Source organism: Aplidium turbinatum, chromosome 15 (assembly GCF_918807975.1).
Source record: "Aplidium turbinatum chromosome 15, kaAplTurb1.1, whole genome shotgun sequence".
Lineage (NCBI taxonomy): Eukaryota > Metazoa > Chordata > Ascidiacea > Aplousobranchia > Polyclinidae > Aplidium > Aplidium turbinatum.
This window is the reverse complement of record NC_137486.1, coordinates 5,590,368-5,616,206: the sequence shown is the minus strand read 5'-3', so window position 1 is coordinate 5,616,206 and position 25,839 is coordinate 5,590,368. Positions and strand designations below refer to the sequence as shown.

Genomic DNA, 25,839 nt, shown 5'->3' with positions numbered 1-25,839 from the left:
GAGAACTCTATGGATATTAACCTCACTAGACATTATATATAATTACATTGCCAAAAACGTGCCTAAGTTATTTCAGTACCGTAAGAATCAAATTATCTACCAACAATACCGTGAGTCCAATTAAAAGACATTCATTTCCAACTTAACTGAGGATTAAGAATGATTAAAATCCTTGAAATGACCACCCTGAAACGGTCAGTAATCTATAGATTTTGCACTATCCCAGAGCAATCATCATTTCATATGGAATGCACTTATTACAAATACATTATACATATAGCGTAGCACACATTACCTAGGACAAGAATATGACATACAGATTACACCTTTACACAACGAATTGCCTTGAACAAACGATTTTAAAATGATCTAGACAAGTTTGTTGATAAAATAACTAAAATTTATAAACTTTCCTGGGAAGTTGTCAATTAACTTGAAATCTTTCTTAATTTGTTGAGTGGTGATTCCATAGTAGCATTACCTGAGGGGCGTTTTTCAGCTGAATTTGAAGATGTGGGATTTGAAGAAGACGAAGCTGCAAACAACAAACACCGCATTAAAAGTTCCTTCCATGGTTAAAAGCTGTTGTTTCGTGTGCGATTTTAGGTATATACGCAGCTAACTTCATAAAACAACATTCATGTCAAGTGATTTATTGCTGCCACTTAGTTTATTTTTAGTGGAAGAGAGGAATTGTACTACATCGTTATCAGCATATCTAAACGTCAGGGCGTTCTAATGATAGATCTGCCTTCGATAAGCGATCGATAGACAAGCATAACTCCTCTTTTTCTGCATGTTGCCTTAGCTACCAGCGGTAACTATTAAAGTTGATAACTGAAGTAATCAGCTGCCAATAACGATAACCTGGTAGGAGTCTGTGGTGAGATGGTGTTGATTGAGATCCCGAGGCCGAACTGCTTCAGTGCATTCTATAACTACTGCTGTTACCAAACTACTATTGCATTTTACTGCTGAATAACTTCAGTAAGACTGGAAAAGAATATCCAGACAGCAAATAAATCGTTTTTACATTGATTCAACGTCTGCAAACGTTGAATCAATGCAAAAAAAAACGGTTGATTTCCTTTGGGTTAGCGGACACTTGAGCGAAACATTCAACTTTCGGGAAATTTACTTTATCTCTCAAATGCAGCACAGCATTGTAAAAAGATAACTGAAAAGAACTGGTAACAGTTTTTGCAGATTTCTCAGGCCTGGGTCTCATTTTTTTTCACAAGGGCTTGGTCTCTGGAATACGATGCGATTGGCGGTTCAGTGTCAAATCTAAACGTATTTCATCCGAGCATATCGGAGGAAATAACAGAAATTATATCCCACGAAAACCATGACAAAGCAAAATGACTCGCAACTTTTTAAATGAAAGCTAAACGGGTCCGTACCAAAACAGCTTGTTAGCCTCATACAAGTGCACAATCCACTGCAACATGAAAAATTACAACTATACCTCTTATTGACTCTTATATTTGTCACTACGCTAAGAGTTCTCACAAAAAAGTCATAGCAAAAACAATGTAGTTTACAACGTTAAGGCAAATCGTTTCCAGAAGATATGTGAAGTTTGCCATAGGCCTACCCTACACAATACACATCTGTTTTCCCACAAAGCAAAGAGTATCAGAGACAAGTTTTAACAAGGAACCTTAGCTAAAAACTTCAGTCACCAAAACTGTTAATAGTTTGAACGGTTGTAGTTGTTCATATTGTAACATTACATACCTTGATCTGAGGAAGTGTCAAGTGTTGAGTTTTTTGCATCCTTCTCAATGAGCTTCATTAAACCAACCAAGTCCTTGTTTAACATCGTGTCAACCTAAAGTATATTAGCTTATAAGTATTACAAGGCATCTGTCATTACAAACTGACTGATTTTTGTATCTTTGGTTATCTAAAGCAGGGTTTCCCAAAGTGGGGTCCGCGGACCCCTGGGGGTCCGCAAAGACTGCACAGGGGGTCCCTGACGATATGACAAAATGGCGAAAACAGGCTTGACATTGTACGGTACCGTACTTCCATTGTCGCAGATGAATGCCGCCGTGATTTGTAACTAAAATGAATTATTTAATGAATGTTAGGCCGTGTCAATCTTAAATATTTGAAATGAATTAGTACGTCTTGGTAATTGCTCTACCTTAAAAATTGCATTCGGCGTCTATGATGCAACAATTAAACGTACGGTGTATAGCAGTCGGGAATGTTTGCTATATAGCTACAAGGCTAAACTGTTTTTCGGTTAGCTACCTGTAGGTCTATGCAGTCCGAGCATTAAAATAGATAACGCCATAGGTGGTAAGGTTATGAAGTTCTAAAGTTTCAATTTTTGTTCGAATTGGCCTTAGGCCTAGCTTAATAATTCAAAATAAAATAAAAATAATAGATAAAAACATAGAAATAACTCAATGCGAAGGGGCGGTGTTTAGGTATAAGAGTAGCAGTAGCGAAGGGACGATAGAATAGTAACGAATCGAAGTTATCAGATAATTAATTTACAAATGAATTATCTGATAACTTCGATTTGTTACTATTCTATCGTCCCTTCGCTACTGCTACTCTTATACCTAAACACCGCCCCTTCGCATTAAAGTGTTAACTTTTAGTAGAATGGCAAAGGTGGCACTGCAGCTGACAACAATTTTTACAAATATGTTTCTGCGCAGCTTTTTCTCCGGTAGTCTACAAAGTCAGTAGGCCTACAACAATTTTCAGCTCTTACAAATATGAAGACAAAATATCGGTCCAGACTTATCGTAGACTCTGAATTGCGAGTTTGCTTGTCACAAATTGCTCCAAGAATTGACAAGTTGTGCAGTAAGAAGCAATCACATCCCTCCCATTGATGTTGTCATTTCGATTAATAAACATGATTCAGTGTTACTTATTTTTATTTGTATTAACATTTATCGCTGGTTAGGTGGAAAATTGATGCGACATAAGATTGGGGTCCGCGAAAAAACACTTTGACAAATAGGGGTCCATTGCCCAAAAACTTTGGGAAACCCTGACTAAAGAATCTTTGTATAACTTTTCATCCTCAATAACTTCGAGATACAATATACAATGCTTATAGAAAAAAAGAGATATTACTTACACAAACAAAGACTCGTGACCAGATAAAGAGCCCACTTTTAATGACTAAAAACAAACAGCCAAGTTAGCAGCTTACCTTTTTGATCATTGCCGTATCTAGTTTGCAAAATTTTGTGAAATCTTGATTTTTCAAATTTTGCTTCATTTTTTCTACGCTCGGAAAATCCTCTGAAAAGACATTATGTGCATATTTTTTATATACTGATACATATGACAGAAATGAGTAATTTAGAAACCATAAGTACGGTAACTTGATATTTTTGTAGTGTTATGTAACTATCTGGGGAGGGTAAAATGCATCCTCAACTCCAGAGGTTCAAACAGAAAAAAGGTAAACTCAATTTCACTTCTCTAAACCTCTTAAACTTCACATTTGTATATGAAATTCACCAGAGATGCTGTAGTTGTAACCTAGCCAGAAAATCAATCCTTTTACATTGAATCAACGTCAACGATTAGTTACACAATTATTAAGTTATTTCATTATTCGTGTCTTTCTGTATCCATCCTGGTGTAATAATACCAGTGTGGGCAATTGCAAGTTGCAGTCATTCAATTATTTATTATCACCAAAGTGCAGGCCTCGAAATATCCGGCGGTCATGGCGGACATGACCTCCGGAATGCCCTCGAATGTCTGCCGAAGCCGCCTCGTTGGTCGGTCATAAATGACCGCCGCAAAATTCTTGACAAAAATAGAGCTAATGCAGCAAAATTATTTTAAATTTGAATTGTTACAATTATTTGTTTAACGCGAACAAATACGGAGCTGAAATAATAGTAGTACAGGCAATTGCTTCAAAGATCACATTAGAGTGGCGTGGTTAACGAGCTAATGGCAAAAGTAGCCATTTTTACATCATTTCTACGCCTTGCAATGTTGCCTTAAAATAAAGTTGTCTGAACTTTTCGGCAGGATATGTATTCTAATTTTAACAATGAGGATTATTGCGTTACATTGATCGTTTGTTAAAAAAAAGCGTCACAGAGAAGCATGTCTCAGCTGGGTTCCGCACGTGCTTAGGCGAATGTGGCGACCTTATTCACGCTGATACTGATAGAAATATGTCAATATGTCGGTCCGGTTGAGATATTAAATGTCCGCTGAAAGGGCCAATCCGGTAGGACATGCTTGATCGCCGGAAAAAAGTACAAATTTCAAGGCCTGAAAGTGGTCTGATTTTAAAGCAATCATATTGATCGGGGTAGGCGGGCAAAAAATATACGACTCCTATTCCTCGATTAAAAACTAGCCGACTCCGGCGTCAGTGTTGCCAGATTTTCTAAACTTAATTTCACTTAAGCTGTGATCCAAATTGAAACGACAACTATTACAAAAACTGACAAGAACACTTCTATTTTCTGGTACAGTTTCAAAGCGCAATACGGAGAACAAAAAGCAATATATATATACTGAAAAAAGATTGCAAACAATTGTTTTTTTTTTTGTATCAAGGCTGGAGCCGGCCCTTTTTCAACCACTCGACTTCGGAAACCCCAAAATTTCTCCAACTCCACAGCCCTGATATTAAGTGCGTGCAGTCTTTTATAAAATAGATAGTAACATTCACAGGTTGAATTGCTGTTTGCAACAGTTGAACAATGCTTGAACATTATGAACAATGTTAAATATAAACTTGCCGGTATGATCTTGTATTTACCTATAGGTAAATTGTATTTGTTTGCCAACAACTCAAACGACCTTTTCAAGTCAGCAATCAACTTTCCTTGAATGCTACTTGATCCAAAAATGTACGCAGAATATGGAATCTCAGAATACAGATGGTCTATGATATACGCATGGATCTGAAATGGATAATCAATAATCATAATTAAAATTACAAAAAAAATGTCACAGATCACAGTGGAGACACTGTTCTGTCGGTGTTTACTGCAAAACTGATGCGTCCCAAAAAGCAAAAATTTTACTTCTAGAGTAAATCTAGATTCAACAATTGCTTTGGAATTTTATGAATTGCACACACAAACTTTGTTATGCCACGCACACGCCAGGGACGCATGAAACTGATGGTCACGTGCACAAGCACATGTTTGTAAAGCTGACCTGTCTGTGAATCAAACAACCAGTTTAAGACAAGCAATCGTTGCATTTTATTCCAACCCTAGGTGATGTGTCAAACATTTTTTTTCCTTTTGAACATCCTCATGACATCTTTATATTTCAAATGATTTCAAAAGTAACAAATTCTTTCCATTGTTTGTACGCGGAATGGCTCGTTTCGGCGAGTCCAATTCGGCTAGTCCGATTCGGCGAGTGTCCGATTCGGCGAGAGCCCTTTTCAGCGAGTTTCCTATTCGGCAATTTTTTAAAAAAATTTTTGAAATTATCGAGTACCGTAGCCTAATTATCATTGCCGTTTTAGGGTTAGGGGTTGGATTAGGGTTAGAGGTAAGGTGTTAGGGGTAAGGTGTTAGGGTTGGGGGTTGGAGTTAGGGTCTTATTTTAACGTTTAGCGTCATTAAAACGATGTAAAAGCAGGCTACGATAATTAGGCTACGGTACCCAATGATTTAAAAAAAAAAAATTCAAAAAATTGCCGAATTGGACTCGCCGAATAGTAGCAGACCCGTTTGTACAAAAGCATGACATGTTGCACACAAGCACACACACAATACGCAAACTTGGTCGGTCTGCTCTTGATGAGTAGCTGGCAATTGATGACCAACAGCTGCACGGGTGCACGTTTTCTCAACGTAGATTGTGTGAAGACATGTAGTGAATGCAAAAGCAATTGCAAAGCATGTTACTACTATTATTCAAGTGATATGTCGACCACACATGCTTTAAATTACCTTTGCTAGATTGGCTCTTTTCACAAAGTCATTTAATCTTGTTAGTGCTGTACTTTTGGAAGAATTTTTTATATCCGCAAATAAATCATCTTTTTCAGATGCAAACAAAAGTGCATTGTCGTCATTTTGAAAAGGTTTGTCCCAGAATGATCCAATGTATATTCTTACGACTTCTGGAGAAGGGATAACCTGTTGTGGAAAACTTGTATTAGCCCTAACTTATCACATACAGTCACAGATTACAGAATACTGAAAAGTTTTGGTGTTCATCAAGACAATTATCGTTTCTGGCACTAGTTGCAACGTTCATCTGATGAAAGTGAAAGTAAAAGCTACGACAAACAGGTTGATTTATTGCTTCACAGACCTTTCGTCAAAACTTCATTTCATTACGTCAAAACAATGCAATGCAATCAACCGGAACGACGAGAATGAATTACCAAAAGCTTATAAATCTTTATCGTCATGACACGCATGCTTCATGCCTATTTGAATACAGTTGGAAACGTTATTGTAATTTAACGTGGAAAGAAACCGCTCACACATCTTTTGGCCAACCCCTAGAATAATGTGTCTTTATCTTTTATTGCCTTCACTCGGCAACGCAACGGCACTCCAGTTCATAACTTTGCAAATTTTGTTTTGTATGTTATTCGCTCTGAGGATGCGCATTGTCATGGTGCGCAAAACGTCAATTCACTGTCATCGGATGAAGAGTGGAGTAATCCCAGAGAAGTATTTATTCTGCCAGTTAGCTAAGGTTGAGGTGCTGCTTACCATGTTGCACTAGTTTAATTAATAACTTATACCCTACAATGTGAAGAAAGGCGTTCTTCCCGGCTATCAGCACAAGGCTGATTACTCACTAGCACAGCGAGCTGCAGTGACGCTTCGCTAACCAGAACACGTGTCTATCGCTGTCTATTCGATGCTACAATCGGCTGCCAAAATAACTTAAACGTTTAATTGGAGGTCTCAATGGCTGGCGTGGAAGCTACACCGTTCTGGTTAGCGAAGCGTCACTGCAGCTCGCTGTGCTAGTGAGTAATCAGCCTTGTGCTGATAGCCGGGAAGAACGCCTTTCTTCACATTGACCTACCCCTGGCACCTGCTGGTTTTGTTGGCTCTTTCTTTCCACAAAGATAAGAGTTAAACTGACTGGTAAAGCGGCGGTCGATTACTCAAGTGGCAAGAATACGGTGCGATACTGATGAGCCCAGCCTCATGGGCGAAACACGTGTCTATCGCTGTCTATTCGATGCTACAATCGGCTGCCAAAATAACTTAAACGTTTAATTGGAGGTCTCAATGGCTGGCGTGGAAGCTACACCGTTCTGGTTAGCGAAGCGTCACTGCAGCTCGCTGTGCTAGTGAGTAATCAGCCTTGTGCTGATAGCCGGGAAGAACGCCTTTCTTCACATTGACCTACCCCTGGCACCTGCTGGTTTTGTTGGCTCTTTCTTTCCACAAAGATAAGAGTTAAACTGACTGGTAAAGCGGCGGTCGATTACTCAAGTGGCAAGAATACGGTGCGATACTGATGAGCCCAGCCTCATGGGCGAAACACGTGTCTATCGCTGTCTATTCGATGCTACAATCGGCTGCCAAAATAACTTATACCCTACAATTTATTTAATGAATGATTGCAGAATACATACTTCTCTAGAATCAACATTTGATGCCTCAAAAGCTCAAACCTTCAAATGCAATTGTTTCATTATTCTAAACAACATTTTATAACGATTCTTGGTATTGCTTACAATTTATCTTGATAATTTAGGCGTTCACACTGGATACATTTTATACCAAGAACTGCATGAACTGTCTGCAATAATTATGGCAAAGTGGAAACTTTCCACACAGTAAATCAACCGTTTTTACATTGATTCAACGTCTGCAGAGTGCAAACGTTAAATCAATGCAAAAAATGGTTGATTTGCTGTCTGGGTTCAGTTCAGCAATTTAGCATGGAACCATAAAAACGTTTGAGACTATGCAAACTAGATAAACACTGTGCCATTTATCTTATAAAAAAGCAAATAACATGCCATATGCAAACCCCTATAGATACAAGATTAAGACTTGTTTTTCAGCCATTAGGTTCAGAGAAAGGACACCCCCAGTTATTCATATTTAATTACAAATGACAATACGGTATCTTGATTTAGAATCGATCAACAAGGTTAAAATCGATCAACTCTTCTATAACATTCAACGGTGCAACACAATATAGTTATGTTATAATCATACGCGCCGACTTCCGAGGGGCCGGCGCCCCCCCTAAATTCATGGTTGAGGGGCAAAAAATGGCTATTACAAGTGGTGTTTCAAAGATAAAATACTTCGCGAAAGAGATTTACATCATTTAAACAGACTTAAAGAATGCCGAAAGCGAAAAACAGCCTACGTTGCCCTTGCTCCCAAAACAGCAGCTGATCGCACGGCTTTCTCTGGAATGTGAATTAGGCTACTACTGAGATGCGCACGCACGCTCACAGTCACACACTGCTTAGTGCTTGTCTTCCCGCGCGTGAGGAGCAACTTCAAAGTCAAAACGCGTGTTAGCGAAAAAGCGAATGCAAGGTTGAATGTTTATTCTCATATCACGAGTTATCCAAACGTCCGTTAGATTTTTTGTGACTTCAAACATGAAATCAGTTTTAGCAAACTTTATCGAGTTGAAACCACGACACAACGAACAATTACGTGAATACAGCTTAAAGAAATGCATTTTTCAAAACTGTCATCCGTGTTTTCCTTCAATAAGCAGTGTATTGAACTATTGATGTATATTGTAAAAATATATATATACATCTCACATACTCATTATACACTCATCTATATGCACAGCACTAGTCTACGGTATTCGATAAACGACTTTTGATAAAAACAGAATAGAAAACACTTCACCATTGTTTACGCTTTGGAGGTAAGTAATTAGCAAAACGAGGTTAATAAAACTGATAGCCAGTTTCCACTTTGCTTGAGATCATGATTTTTTGCGTTTTATTTCGATAACTTCACTGTCTTGATCGTTGTTAGTTGTTATTCACTCGCACGAAAAGGAAATGAAACTGTTCCAATTATGAGCTAACAATATCAAAATTTTTACGACTAGGCGTACTGCATGCGTAAAACTAATCCTTTCAAGCAGCGGTTCTAATAAATTCGGTTTGAGACCTAGGTGTCAATATAAACAAGACAGTGAGCTTAATCAAAGACTATTTTAATTGAGTAAAATAGCGTTATGGTCATGACGTCATCACCTTTCTCACCCCCCAAGGTTTTTTGAAAAGTCGGCGCCTATGGTTATAATATACTATGAACAAAATAATCCCACAGTATCGAAAGGATGCAATCAGTCAATATTTCCTAACTGATCTGTTGCAACTCCAATTCAAAACATGTTATGCTTTAAGTTTAAATATTATGACAAACCATACAAATTTGATATACCTGTCAGAGTGTAAGTGATAGTTTGTCATACCTTTCCTAAAGACCACATAAGAGCACCGTAAACCCGCATGAGTTCTTTTGTGCTGACTTGATCAGCTTTGTTCAGTACAACTCGAACTTTGGAATGCTGATCCTTTATAGCATTTATCACTTCATGGAATTCATCAGAAATATCAAGTTTGAAAGCATCGAATAATAATATGATTCGATCCACTCGTTCAGCTAGCAATTTCATGACCTAAAATTTAATGTTAAAAGCAAATTAGAAACAAATAATACAGAAAAACTGGTCACATTTTTAAGCCTGCACAAAGCCATGTAGCCAAAAGAGATGCATTGCATTAAAGACCTACCATTACTTCAATAATGCTTTCCATGCAATGCATGTTTTGACCACACTTTATTGAGCAATGAATTCGTCTAGTGTTAGAAGTTACAACACATCAATAATTTCACCAATAAAATAAACTACTTTTGCAATACAGTTGTTATTTACTGGTGGTACGATACCTTTAAATACCCATTGTCATTTGTCAAGGTCACTGGCGTAGAGTAAGGGGGTGCAGGGGTGCAGTGCACCCCCTGCTCTTAACGGTATTGACATACGGTGATTAAATTTCAAAGTAGAGCGAAGAGTAACTTACGCTGCTGGAATAGTCACGTAACAATATTCATAGCAAAAAAAGTAAACCAGTTAAATTAGACGCTGTTTTCAACAAGGTCTTCCGGCTGTGAGATCATTATGATTCAACAGAACGCATTGTTTTGTTATCAGACGCATAAAAATCGAAATCCGCTCTGAACTTAACACATGAACATTCAACACTGGCTGACATTGAATCAATGTAGAAAATGGGCTAATGTCCGCCAGCGCCAGCAATGTTTTATCTCGGGCAAAAAAGCTTATTCAGTAGTTCAAAGGAAAAACTGTAACTTCTGACCTAAGTGGTTGAACTCAAACAAAACTAGGCCAGCAAAATGTGCTATTATGACTCCCCACGATGTTCTTGAAGCAAAGATAGTTCGCAATGTGTGAGAATTAAATCGAAAACCGATCAAAGAAAAGGTGATTAATAGTCTTGGTCGCAGATATTGCCTGCATTAACGACGTCTCTTACCGCCATTAACACCTAGCCAACCTGACATCATTGTTTTAAGCGGCCGCTAAGGTTTAACATCGACTTCAACGGTCATGGAATGTTACGTAATAAGAACGATTACATCCTACACCCAAAAATAAAAAAAATTATCGGTTAACAAGTGTAGAAAGTTTAGAATTTACAAGACATCATTAAATTTGAAAATTAAATTTGAATCACAGCAAATAAACCTATTCAAAACTTTTACTTCTGCCGACGCCATTTCACAATCCGTAATCTCTGTTGGCAATGATTTTGTCGCAGCAAAAAAGCTGGAGACAACAGCTTGTCCCGTTTATGTCGAACCTGCTTTTTTAAGGTGAAAATCACTAGCGAAAAATCTCGACCTATACTCGAGTATATACGGTGTTTGATGTTTATGCATGTGATATTCTGATATAACTGCACCCCCAGTAATTTCTAAAACTCTAACTATGGTCAAGGTTATTGATTCCAACAATCGAACCAGTTTTGCTAATTATGATTTGGGTTACGATTAGGAGTTAGCGTTAAGATTATGATCCGACAACCCTTTGAAATGTCTGCCAATTACTGAAAATAGCTGATAATTTTCAAGGGTTGCCAGTTGCACCTTGTGATGTTGTTGATTTCTATAATTTCCTATTATTTCAAATCCACTTTAACAGAATAAATACTATTTTTACTTAAAAACCCTCTGCAACACTGACAATGCTCGACAATGGGTATTTAAATGCATTGTACCCTTTACTGGTACCGGTATATAACAATTGAAAGCAGGGTTGTCGGTATTTTACCCGACCCAAAAAAAACCCACTTAAAAAAACCCATAAAAAAAACCAGAGCATCATATTTGTCCAGTTTTTATTAGAAAATTAAAAAAATGAACAAAAACACTACAAGGCACTTAAAACAAACTTTAAATTAGGACTTAAGGATGTGATTGTGAAGTAAATTTCCAAGAATAAATTGAAAACGCAGTGGATATTGTACAGTACACAAAAATCAAGTAATGCCACTTTGTGTATACTACATTAAAACTCATTTATGCAAGAAGGCCTTATAGTTAAACTGGTGAAAGTACTACTCTACTGTAGTCTGTATATATGATGTGAAATGCAATTTAGGAGGCTCTTTACCAATTACAGATTCTGGATTCTAACGCATGGCTGTTTCAGAGCATTTGCCTAAATAGCCATTGGCCACGCAATCACTCAATTGCTCATCCATTACTATATATAATATATATATAAATAATAAAAAATATTTAAACATGATGGCATAAATGCTCCTTGCCTTCAAATCTAAAGCAAATGATGCAATAATGTGATTTCTACCACGGTAGCATCAACTTGGTATAGAAATCAGTGGATGATGCAACATCCAACTTGATCTTGAAATTAATGGATGATGCAACATTCAAGCAACAACAGCCCTAGTGCATTATTTTATTGAGTTATGCAAGCATGTACTGTGAGTGAAAGGCACTTCATTCATAAAAAGTAGTTTTGAGGTGAAATAAGCATGAATCTACCTTTTTTATGCATCTTTTTAAAAAAAACCCAATAAAACCCGGGTTTTTTTAAAAAAAAACCAGGCGGGTTGGGCTTTTTAAAAAAAACCCGGGTTTTTCTCAACCCTGATTGAAAGGGAATATTAGTAACTTCCAAAGCTTTATATAGAAGATGTTTGGATATATAGAAACTCTAGATCAGGGGCTCTTTAACTTTTTGGACCGCGCCCCTCTTGACGTCCCTTGCAAAATTTTATGCTCTCCCTTACTCATTAAAGTTGTTAATCAAACTATACCGTATAAATTTTACATGCTTTGGATTTTATAACAATCAAGGTTTATTCTCATGCCCCCAGTTAAGTAAGATACCGATTACCGGTACATTACTTTATGCCATGGTCCAAATAAAGCAAACATGATTGATGCTATCCCTAGGCGGCAATACACGAATGTCGAATACAACAATGCATGAATTGAATGACATGAGATTTGATTAATTTGTCCTAAAATTAATTGTTTTTTGGATACAGTAACAATTTCATTTGTCACAGTAGCAAGTTCAATTTTTTATACAAACAAAAATATGAAAATTATTTTTTGCACTTAGCAAATTAGAGACTTAGCCGTTTCTCACTAAAATCAATTGTTTTTTTATTTTTCATATGGTGGTAGCTACTTAGTTTCATTTGCATAGAACAGAAGTAATAAATAGTAGTAACGGTAACACTATGGCTTTCTCACATCGATTGGTCTGTTATTCTTTATCAGCGCCAATATTAATTGCACTGTGCTGTGTTTGAAAACTTTTTCAAAAAGTATAAACAAAATTTTAAATCAATTTTTGCATTAAATTAAAAAATGCAATGAGTCTTCTTCAATCAGGTCAAGTTGTTTCTCCATCACATTTTTAATTGTACTACCTTTGATCGTTATTATTGATCATTATTATGCACAATGTTGTCATTGTTATGTCATAAACACTTAATTTAACTGCTGAATCATTTTTATGATATCACAAATTTCAGAATGACTTCGCTAAAATTTTAAAAAGCCGTCTAAACCGTAGCTATAGTTCGCAAATGGCGAAGAATTATTAAGATGAAGTAATTGAGCATGACAATCTGGTTTTTTTTTTTCGGTCATTTATCGGTTATTGATCGATTTTTTAGCAAAATGTCCAAAAAAATATAGCCAATTCGGTCAAAATGTCCGAAAAAATATATAGTCAATTGGTCAAAATTTCTCGGCTGCGAACTCCAACATGAAATCGCTTGCGTTGTTCAACTGCAGATAAACTTATGCGTTTGAGGTTAAATGCTGCATCATGCAAAACATTCAATTATGACACGGCATACGCGCACTGGCACAGTAACGCGAAGCGAGCACGCAACAACGTGAGAGGTGAAATTGTTAAATTAAATCACTTTGTAATTACGAACCATTAGAGCGTAACGTGTTTTTTTTATTTGGTGATTCTTACTTGTTTTTATTCCTTTCCGTTGTACTGTATTTTTGTTTTGCGTAATTTTTGAACGTATGTTAGTGTACAATAAAAGATGTCTGCGGCCGGGTGTTACAAGGTTGAGTTTCGCTGATGAACGTTGAAGAAACGTTTGTCTGTTCAAACCTTTTTCAGATAAAACAAGACAACGTTTCTCAGCGAGCGAAACTTAATGTTGTAGCTAGTCAGGAAGTTCAAATTTTGGTTGGTGTCAGCTACTTGAAAGGAAATATTTTCATCAGAAAAAATAAAAATTGTCCGAATTTTTTCAAGTCATTTCGGACAAATGACCGAAAAGTCTCAGATGACGATAAAACTGTGTGTCCGCAGTGCGATTTAATTTGTCCGCCAAGATAGCTGCTCAGACCGGACACGTTTGTCCGCCGTCAACAAAAACGAATTTCGAGGCCTGCTTCCTGTGTTGTTCCTGAAACAGCGAGAAATGAGAATAACTGCGAAAAGCCAAATTTAGCGATTAGAAAATGTACTAATCACTGATTAGTAAGAATTCTCTGCAGACGTGTCCATCAGATTAATGAATTAGTTGCAGGTTCAACTTTAGTTTGTTAAGTGGAAAAAATTGAAATTGCAATCGTATTAAAAAAACGCAATTAGTTTTAGTGATGAATAGCCAAGCCTCAACTTTATTTTGTTAAGTAATAAAGCTTTGGTAGAGTGTTTGTTTTGCTTTCAACACGTACTTGTGTCCTCATCACGAATTACAAATCTGCAATATGCATAAAATGAAAATTATAAGATAAATCTGACTATAACTGTCATATAGTACCTATATGACTGTCATATAGGCTAGTCAGGTTTATCTTATAATTTTCATTTTATGTATACATAATATATATATTGTAGATTTGTAATTCCTGATGAGGACACAAGTACGTGTCAAAAACGTTTGAGATTATGTTATATTTTTTTATTATGCAATACATTATATTAAATCCGTTAATGTTACTTTGTTTTGTCCATCTATTTTGTTAAGTGCAAAAAAACAATTTTATATTTTTGTTTGTCTAAAAATAAAAAGTGCTATCATGACAAATTACTACCAAATTTAATTAATTTTAGTATAAAATAATCAAATCTCGCTTCACTCGAGCTTTGGGTCATTTGTGCCTTACGGCTTATGAATGGATTCATTCAGACTGCAGCATAAAGTTGCAGACCGGTTTAAGAAGCCCTGCTCTAAATGATAACTTACAGTACCTTGGCATAGTCATACCCTCGCTTTACTTTCTGCTTTTCACCAGAGAGAATTCCAGGTGTATCAATAATGTTTATGTCTTGTATGACTTCTCCATCTGTTAGCGAACATTTCAGCCTTGATAAAAATCCATTTCCAAATGATGAAAACATTCCAAACGGTTTTGTTTTATCATATACAAGAATATTCCCAAGAATTTCTTCATCTGATACACCATGTACGCCTGCATCCATGATGGCATGAAAGGAATCTGTAGTTGGTTCTGGACCAATCCTCATACCTGGGAAATCTTTTTCCAACAAATATCGAATAAATGTTGTCTTTCCAGTAGAATATTGGCCGACAAATAGAATTATAGGCTTGCAATCAAAGTCAGCATCCTCAAGGGGGGATGAATGAAAGTCAGGAAAATTGTAGGCATCTTCAAGTGGCTTCAGTGATTTAATATACAAATTATTTAATAAAACTGCAAAGTTTTTAAATGTTTTTGAATCTGGTTCTTTTTTGGATTCACTTGATGAAGATGCCATGTTACATCAACAATATTTGAGTCACAATGTATTGCAGTAGGCTACCTAAAAAATAAAAAAAATATTTCTGGTACAGTGAGAAGTAAGGTACAGTACTGTAGCTAAGCTTTTGATTGTATTAATTTGCTATAAACTATCAATGTTCCAATAGGATATCTCAAATTCTTATAATTGCATGATAAAATAACAAATATATAGGAAGTAAATTATAAATATATCTCCAAAATGGTGTATACAACTATATATTATGTGAAAATATAGCACTTCCATATATAAAAACATAATACTTGCAACTTGCATTGTGACTGTATTAATGCATACAGTACAACTGCATTGTTGACTTCATATATCATTAAAGAGGTTGTTTATTAAAGTCTTGGTAAGAAAAATATCATGTGCGCCTGTCTTGCAATATGCTCACCAGTTTTAGTAAATTGGCTAATAGTAATGAGCAATAATGTTTTGAATAGGCTGTGTTTCAAGCAAACCGAATAGTGACTATCAAATACCGGTAATTAAAAGTCAGTTTTTATGATGAACTTTTAAAGTGTAACGTTGAACCCTATGGCCTATGCAATAAAAACTGTGCAGGCCTATCAAACACATGCTTTGCAATGCAGAACATTAAAATGGGCAGTGGCTATTTGACCGCTGACCGTTTATGTCTATCGCCATCAACCTGATTGCACCATCCCCCAACTTAGTCCATCCAACAAACCGCACAATTTGTCTTGGGTTAGAATTTACGATTTTGCTATTAAAAAAAGGTACCGTAAGTGGTTATTTTTCCACACTTAATGCCATGGTTACAATCAGGTGTTGTCAGAGTTAGGATTAAAGTTATTTTTGTTTTCAACAGCTTTAAAATTTTTTCAAATTAGGCCAGAATTCCTTATCTGGCAACACTATTGAGGCTATTGTTACACTATATAGTGTAAATATAGCCACAGCCTAAAAAAAATGTTACAGAAAGACACAAGGTTCCCGCATTTGAAAATACAAAAACATGTTTGAGATAAAATAACACAAAATTCCAAGAAACAAGCAGCTACTAAAGTTTTAGATTAAACCTTTTTAATTGCATGAGAAACTGATAAGTTGATTTCCATAACATAGACTAGGCTATCAGTTACAATGCGCCATAGCTTTGTAAAATTAACGTCTTGATCTCTTGTTTTGAAACAGTGAAATTTTTTCAAAAGTTGTGCTTGGAACCTCTGGCCATATTACTGGTCTTAGTACCTGCATGGATTTTTTGCGATACTCTGTGTTTGATCTGATCTATTCATAAAATAGTTGCTGCGCCTGCTTGTTTACGGAGTAGTCACCAGACACTCTTTCTGTTCGATGACTTTGCTTATGTGAAACTGAAACTGAATCTGAAAACCCGAACCACGCTCTCGCTTTGAAGCTTACAAAATTAAAAAGGGAGATCATCAGGGTTGCCAGACTAAAGACCAAAACAAGGAAAATATTAGATAAAAAAGGCCAAATTTACCTGTCTATATTAAAAATAATGTTATATTTTATTGGATTACTGAAGAATTTCTTCTAATATTATTACATTTTTGAGGAGTAAATTTTAAAAAAGGCCAAATTTAAGGCCAAATCTAGAAAAAGGCCATACATATTGTTGTGTTGAAAATGAATTCTTAGTTCCGCCCGTGAACTCACACCCATAGATGAGAAGTATAAAATAAATGATAACTTTAATGTACAAACGATACCACCCAGTATATCGTGGACGCGTGAAAATAGCAAGACAGTCCGACCCTCGTGTCGTTATCTTCTATCGTTGATCACGGTCTTTCTGTAAACGAAAAGACCTTGGCTACTAACATAAAATAATTACGCTTAAAATGACGTTATAAACACGTTCAAATTAAAACAATCTACGATATATAAAAATCAAAGGAATCTACAAAACGGCAAACAAATCTACAAATCGATGTTACTTCAGAGAACCGCATTATTAAACATTTCATCGAAATGTGCTCTGTTGATCAATAATTACTGTATAAAACAATAATGAAATAGCAAAACACACTCACTGAAATTTTGTCGGGCGATCCTTATAACTACTAACTTAAATCAATTCTCAACAGAACTGGTACGCTCATGTACTGTAGTTAACTAATGTAACATTAAAATTATAAATTTCGCTAAGAACAGACTTCATATATAGTACGAAAAGAGAAGAGAAATGATTCCAATGATAGCGTCATACTCAAAAAGGTACAAGCTGCCTTTGCCGGCGCAAACTTCTAACTACGTTGGTTCAACGTCAAGATACACAGAGTAGACAAAATGTAAGATTTTGCTGACGCTCAGATAAACCGCTAAACGAAGCAGCATTCACAATAACAACACATTGGGCATTACGTAGCGGGTTTAGCATCAAAACAAACCAGTCAGTTGAGGTCAGTCGCCTAAAAACTCTGTTTATGGCACAAATTATCAGCAGGGGTTATATCAATCAGTGGGGATATTCTCTTTGTCACGCTTTCTTTCTATCTCTTACCAGGAAAAAGACTTGGAAAGATTCAATGACGTAGTTTAATGGGTCAAACCGAAAAGCAGTCAATTAAATTCACGGATAGTTCTACTGGTGAAATGATATATAAAAACGCTTGAAGGACTCCAACGAATGGTTCACCACTTCCAACAATTAATCAAAGTAATAGTAAACAGCAATAGATTCCAATGCTTGCGACTATTGATCGAGTTTAACGTGATCCACTCACAGCTTCTCATACGATTCTAATTTCAATCAGAAATTATATTAGCATCAACTTTGCTTTACAGTACTCGTATTCAATACTTCCACTCTCGATCAACAATAATTTTTGCGTCTATTAACAACTGCTACTACTACAATAATGAACTCTCATCACCAACTCATCATAATACAACTCCCATAATAATAATCTCAGAATCTCAGAATAATATAGAAATACAAACTACACCACTATTTATAGTTGGCTGTTCAGTCCAGTAACTTCGAGAAGGTTACATCATAAAGAACCATCGTTCGGTCACGTAGCATTCAAAAGGTAAACAACAGAAGTCTCTAGAAGGTCACGTTCGCAAGAAGATTCTTACATAATAACGATTTCGCAATCGGACATTTACTGATAAACAACCTTATGACGTCATGACAAACGACGCTCAGAAATCATGAAAAACAACAGAACCTTCTAGATTTGCATGCTTACAGATGATTCTAGAAATACGTTACATAATACAAATTTCTCAATCAGAGGTTACTTCAGGTCATAACCGATAATAACACAACGCACCAGAATTCCATAATGAAAATAGCACATTCGTTGAAGATACAAAGCAAGCCATCGCGAGGCATTTGCACCTTGATTGTGACATACGCCCCCCCTTAGAATATTGTTGCAAACAATATAACAACACAATCAATACAAAACACACCATAAAACAATTAATTACTCAATAATCAGTTCTCATAAGTCTATCGTTGCATGATCTACCAACGATAGCTTTTCTCAAAACAATAGTCACGTTTTCTGCGAAAGTCTCCAACGTCCTCAACATCTTCAGTGCATCGGCGAGCGAGATGACCCATCTTCCTACATCGGAAACATTTCCTCTCCGGACAGTCCTTGGCGAGATGACCTTCTTTATGACAGTTGTAGCAAGCCTTTTCATCAAAAGGGCAGCTCCTGGCTATGTGTCCAATCTCTCCACATCGGTAGCAATGGTTGTCACGGCAACGTCTGTTTTCCGAATGTCCGCCGTCAGCAACGCACTCCCTGGCGAAATGTCCGCGTCTACCGCATCTATAGCAAACTCCAAATGGTCGTCGCCTGCCTCTTCTCCTTGGTTCATCGCGCTCGTAATATCCGTCATCGTGAGATCGTTGCTGATTATCTGCAGAACAATCTCGAGCAAAGTGACCATTCTTGCCACAAGAATAACAAGTAACTTCAGAATCTCTCTCAAAAACATTTCCGATTATAAGATCAACTAAAGAGTTTTGTAAGCATAATGCTTTCACAGTCCCACTACAATACGGAGTTTCGATAGATATCATCGCTAACGGTCCTTGGATTGAAGTGGTATCTATTTTTGTCACATGGCCAGTTTTTCCCGTTAATTGACTGTCTTTAACCAAATCTCTCCTCACTATTATACCAGTAGAACCAGAATCACGTAAAACTTTTACCTTTTTGTCTCCAACTTTCCCATCCACTACTGGCAGGTGATCTTCAGGTATTATTTTTCCGCAAACATCTTCATCCGGATTCTCCTCGTCAAGCGTGGGTTCAGGAATCATTAACGCACAACCGCATCGATAAACGTCCGTGTCTTTATCTTTTCCAGACTGATTAGGTAAGGAAAACGACTTGTCCTTGCATTCCTTCGCTTCGTGTCCTTGCCTATTGCAACGATTGCACCACTTCCTCGATTCCTGATGATTTCTATTAGTCTTTCTCCGGCAGTTAACAGATTTATGACCTAAGCCATTACAATTAAAACAACGTACTTCTCTTGGAACAGCACCTCCTTTAAAATTATTTGTTTGCTCTTCGTCATTATCGCATGACAACGTTTCTTCAGTCGACAACTTCTCATCATGAGCAACTAAGTACTGTTCTGCCACACTGGCTATTTCTTCTAGAGTCTTTGGACTTCTCTCCATTAGATAAACAGACAGATCTTTTGAACATGAATCTGTGAATTGTTCCTTAACTATAAGGTTTGCCAATCCGTCCAATGATTGATCGGCCCCCGAAAGCTCAAACCATTTTAACAAAAGGTTTCTTAAACGTTCAATAAATTGACCTGGGCTTTCGTGTTTTTCAGGCTTTGCCTCACGGAATCTTTGACGGTATCCATGCTCGGTAAAATTGTATCGCTTTAACAGAGCTAACTTCAATCTGTCGTAGTTCATGGCTTCTTCTTGCGAAAGTCTTGAATATACATCAAGAGCTTGTCCCGATAATAACATGCTTAGCTGGGTAGCCCACGTCGACTTCTCTAATTTGGCTATTGTAGCATATCTTTCAAATCTTAACAAATAACTATCCAACTCATCTTTTTCTTCAACAAATGATGGCAAATCTGGACGTCTAACTTGCGCCACAATAACATCTCGAGCATTATCATTAGTAGAATTAGATCGCTCACCAATGTCCAGCTTTTGTCTTTCTAATTCAAGTTTTAACTTTTCCAATTCATATTGCGCTCTTCCTTCTTCAGCTTCTACTTCGCGCTGCGCTTGTTTCTCTTCAGCTTCTCGTTGAGCTTGTTTTTCTTCAGCTTCAGCTTCTCGTTGAGCTTGTTTTTCTTCAGCTTCGCGCTGCGCCCGCTTCTCCTCTGCTTCAGCTTCAAGTTGTGCTCGCTTTTCTTCAGCTTCAAGTTCACGCTGTGCTCGTTTTTCTTCAGCTTCAAGTTCTGCTTTCCTTATTTCACGAGCAGCTCTTCTATCTTCTCTTTCGTCAGCTTCTCGCTGAGCTTTTTGGTCCATTATCTTGTGATACTCTTCTATCACAAACTGAGACTTCTCATTACCAGTCAGCCCCATTCGTTCAGCCATGCTCCCTAAGTCTTCAATCATCTCATGTTTGACAGTATCCGCCATCTTGACATTAATTTATTATTCTTTCAATAAATCTTTCGGTATTCTTCGGTTTTTCGGTTAAATTTTTTCGGTTTATTCCCGGACGAGCCCCCAGAATGTCACGCTTTCTTTCTATCTCTTACCAGGAAAAAGACTTGGAAAGATTCAATGACGTAGTTTAATGGGTCAAACCGAAAAGCAGTCAATTAAATTCACGGATAGTTCTACTGGTGAAATGATATATAAAAACGCTTGAAGGACTCCAACGAATGGTTCACCACTTCCAACAATTAATCAAAGTAATAGTAAACAGCAATAGATTCCAATGCTTGCGACTATTGATCGAGTTTAACGTGATCCACTCACAGCTTCTCATACGATTCTAATTTCAATCAGAAATTATATTAGCATCAACTTTGCTTTACAGTACTCGTATTCAATACTTCCACTCTCGATCAACAATAATTTTTGCGTCTATTAACAACTGCTACTACTACAATAATGAACTCTCATCACCAACTCATCATAATACAACTCCCATAATAATAATCTCAGAATCTCAGAATAATATAGAAATACAAACTACACCACTATTTATAGTTGGCTGTTCAGTCCAGTAACTTCGAGAAGGTTACATCATAAAGAACCATCGTTCGGTCACGTAGCATTTAAAAGGTAAACAACAGAAGTCTCTAGAAGGTCACGTTCGCAAGAAGATTCTTACATAATAACGATTTCGCAATCGGACATTTACTGATAAACAACCTTATGACGTCATGACAAACGACGCTCAGAAATCATGAAAAACAACAGAACCTTCTAGATTTGCATGCTTACAGATGATTCTAGAAATACGTTACATAATACAAATTTCTCAATCAGAGGTTACTTCAGGTCATAACCGATAATAACACAACGCACCAGAATTCCATAATGAAAATAGCACATTCGTTGAAGATACAAAGCAAGCCATCGCGAGGCATTTGCACCTTGATTGTGACACTCTTTAAATGCTCGAAACAAAGGAAATAATTTGTTTTTTTCTTGTTATGATCCGAAGTGACTTAGACATCGACTTCCGATTTTGAAACTAAAAAACAATGATGTAATAAGGGTGCAAACAGTGAACGTAACACATATAATTTCTAAGGCCAACAGACTTTAAAAAAGGCCAATTTCGAAAAATTTGGCCTTAAAAAGGCCAATCTGGCCACTCTGGAGATCATCGTCCAACCATGACAATGCATCGCAATGATGACGTCATGATTTCGTCACAATTTATGTAAACAATGCGGGGTGGAGGCAAACCCTTGGTCAATAATTTCGTGACAGCTATCAAAATCTATGTTGGTCAAGGTTATTTTTAACATAAATGCGTTTCAAACATTGGTAATAAATCAAAAAATCAAAAAATGTATTTTTTTTCCAGATTATGCATGAAATAGAAAAATACAAACAACCAGTTGTAGTAGCCTACACAGGGGGAGAGTGGGGCTAGTCGGAAAGATTTTTTTTTAAAGTAAAATTTAAAACAATTGGTGCATAACCTGACAACTTGAAGCGGCTTAAATTATCACCTATGGTGTCCTCTATCATACAACCAAAAATAAGTATTGAGTCAATTAAGCTTTTAATAAAAATTTAAAATAAACAAACATACAATTGATTTTTCAACTAACCCCATGCCTGGGGTTAGTTGAAAAACGTCAGTTTGATGCCCACCAATGAACTGGATACAATTTTTTCAACCAATAAACATTTACATGGGGTTGTAAGCAAATATGTTAACTTGCTTTAAAATCAAAATGCAATGAATTCTACATCAAATCATCGTAAAAACATTTTTTAATAAACGCATTGTTAAAACTTATGATGCCGCATATATAGCACTTTCCAAGTTATTCAAATTAAAATTTTACAATTTATGTCTGCTTAAAACAAGTACATTGGAGCTTATACTACTTATTATCGTACCACGACGATATACTCGTATCATACTACATAGTCATACCGTTATCAAAACGTTTTCCAACTAACCCCACCCACTATTTTCCAACTAGCCCCATTAGCATATGACAAACTATTTTCTTAAAATATTGAAGCATGGCGCGTTGGACTAAAATTTGTTTATTTCTTAGTGTTTTAGAACACCTACGGCTGGCACACACCAAAAAACTTCTTCCTATCTTTAACGATATCGACGCATGAGATGTTTTTCAATACGCCAAAAATTTTACTTCGAAAGTAAGAAAATACAAAATTGTCAGCCAAACAAACATACCTTGACTCAACAAATCGAAACTAACATGGATTGTGTGTTTTTATAAACTACTTCACATGTTGGCAGTAAATATTTAAAAAAGTTATCGAGAGTTAAAAAAATGACCACTTCTCAACTAACCCCGCCTTCCAACTAACCCCACTCTCCCCCTATTTTCAATTCTTTTCAACTATTCAATTCAATTCAATTTATTTTTCTTTGTCGGAAAACAACAGCAAGCCTTTGCGGTAGGCTAGATGTAAAGCAAGTATATGGGTAGTTAAATTAATAAGCAACCATGAGCCTGCTGTGAATATCCAGGCCTGATGCTAATAGCGCAATGCAAGTTATCATAACAAGATTTATTAAACTACTATCGGTGCCAATTGTCATTTTACGATAAACACAGATTATTTATGATAAACAAAAGCCCTTCTATTGTCAGACGTAATAAAAGCCTTCGTATCCCCTTCTTTAGATATCCCTGCCTAAAGCAACTGGAGGTCTGGCAGTTGATGAAGCCATGCGGGGACAACTGAATCTTACAACTAATACAAAAAAAGAAAAATCAAAAACACATGAAACTAACAGTAGCCTACATAGTAGGCTACACAGTACTACGTAGGCTACACTAGTAGCCTACACAGTAGCCTACTTTTAGTTTTTCGATTGTTTTTGATTTGGTTGAAAATTTAAGTGACCACAAAAGGACTTCAATAATTTATTTCTTGAGAGTTAGTGTGGTGTAGCCTCGTGTGTATGTATGAAAAGTGCAGAAAATGTGTAGGATGTATGAAAATTGTATGAAAGTGCAGTACGCACAGCTCATGGTCGAGAACATTAAACAAAACTACAATTAGTGGGCCACTAATCAGCCGTGGTTTGGGACTCCCAGGCCGGGAGGTGCGGGGGGCGGTTAACATGGCCGTGTAAATATCAGATTGTTTTTTTCTACTATCTTAATTTATTTTCCTTTTTGGGGTTGCCGTGGAAATTTTCGACCTCCAACTCTTTTGGTCATACCTTACTGCCTCGGTCACGTCGATAGAAGCCATATCTTTGCGGATTGTAAACTTTTAGTCAATACGGCCCAGCCAGCAACATGCAGGTACCGTAGAATTCGCCTATAGTGACTTTGGCTATAGTGACACTTCGCCTATAGTGACACCTGTTGCAAAGTCCCGTTTGCATACGCAACAGTTGAGTAGAATTCGGCTATAGTGACACTTCGGTTATGGTGACACTTTTTCCGCGGTCCCTTCAGGTGTCACTATAGGAAAATTCTACTGTAGATGCTTCTCAATTCTCATGGTGTGATTTTGGAAAGTGGGAGTAGAAATTGATGAGACATTGAATAGATATTACATTTTAAATAGATTGAGATTTTAAAATGTGGAGATTGATAGGCTGTACAACAAGGATTACCAAGCAGGCCTAACAATCGTTTTATCCCTCAATAATACTCCACAAAATGTTTTTACTTTCTGCTTTTTAGCACACTAAGTCCATGGGTAGAGGAAGGTCGGGACCTGCGAGCCACTTTTTTCTTTTAGATGCATATCTTCTACGTTTCTCAATATTTTTCTCTAAAAATTGGTTTTGCAATGCCTTGTAGTGCTACCTACTCTACAGCAAAAGCACAAGTTATTATTTCAGCAAATGTTTAATTTACGCTCAAAAACGTAAACACGCGCCAAGCGGCTTATCGCACCCCACATGTGGGGAGCGATAAGCCACAATTGCGATCATAAATACATCACCTACCACTACAAAAAAGTTCATGAACATTTCTTGCATAACAAATGAGTTATTTTAAAACACATTCAGCCAAAAAAATTTACTTTTTTAACCCAAAACCTATAAATCCTCTTTGCACCTTCATTTTTAGTACAATTTTGACCAAGGGATTGTGGGAAAGTTATCCAAGCAGAAAAAATATAATGACGTCAAAAAATGCAAAAAGAGTACTTTATATTAAAAAAAACGGGAGTGGATTATGGCTCCCACCATGATCATGGGTGCCGACCTTCCCCTACAGGTAAACTAAGATTTTTATGACATGCCGACAGTCTAAGTGCTGTACGATACTGTAGTATTACCGACGTCAATCGACCATTACTTCTTTAGATAGCATTTTTACTAAGACGTTGAAAAACATTTGACAAAACTTTTCCATAAAGCACTTTTTTTCATGGCAGATTGTTGGGCATCTAGTGCTTCTATAAACTTCTCGTTTAATTAAAACAAGAATCTCCAGAAAAACAGGAAAGCGTTGTTATTGTATCCGACGGAAGCAGTGTTGTTTTTGCAAACTTCCTGAATTCCAATGTTTCAGCCCATATGAAGACAAGACAATATTAACCATAGCTCTGATAATGCACAAAGCTATCATCACCACGGTAGTAAAAAATACAGTAGAAGTTTTGTAGTGAGAACAAATTGTAGCCTATATTAGTTAAAAGTTTGTTATATATGTTTATAAGAAGTTAACAAAGACTTTGTCAAAGGGTCTGTACAAAATGAACAGAAAAATATGCCGTTTGATGATATAAATCAATTTTCAGTGAATGCAAAATTTAATAAGAAGTAGCAAACCTTAATAAGAAGTGAAGTGAATGAGAAGTTAGTGAATGAAGTGAATAAGAAGAAGTGAATGCAAACCTTAATAAGAAGTAGAGCGCGTAAACGCTCGGGCTTTATAACTATGTTTATCCTTGATGATTACTCCAAG

The 25,839-nt window shown here is 36.6% G+C and overlaps 1 protein-coding gene across 1 annotated transcript; it reads right to left on the bottom strand.

Moving 5' to 3' along the window:
• Positions 1–428: 428 nt before the first annotated feature.
• LOC145784724 (EH domain-containing protein 4-like) lies at positions 429–24,163 on the bottom strand. The gene is made up of 9 exons (XM_082596579.1): positions 24,132–24,163; positions 17,495–17,519; positions 14,728–15,156; positions 9,409–9,615; positions 5,922–6,110; positions 4,769–4,913; positions 3,185–3,276; positions 1,741–1,834; positions 429–535 (listed from the first exon to the last, which is right to left on the bottom strand). The coding sequence occupies exons 1-9, from the start codon at positions 24,161–24,163 to the stop codon at positions 429–431; spliced, it is 1,320 nt and encodes a 439-aa protein (XP_082452705.1).
• Positions 24,164–25,839: the final 1,676 nt, after the last annotated feature.

Bases quoted from the DNA above. Each gene is read 5' to 3' on its own strand.
- LOC145784724 (XM_082596579.1), bottom strand. From the start codon at position 24,163: ATGGCTTCTATCGACGTGACCGAGGCAGTAAG. The intron at 9,616-14,727 runs GTACTGTAAGTT...ATTAAATTTTAG, and splicing joins GAGGGTATGACTATGCCAAG to GTCATGAAATTGCTAGCTGA. The intron at 536-1,740 runs GTATGTAATGTT...TGTTGTTTGCAG, and splicing joins TGACACTTCCTCAGATCAAG to CTTCGTCTTCTTCAAATCCC.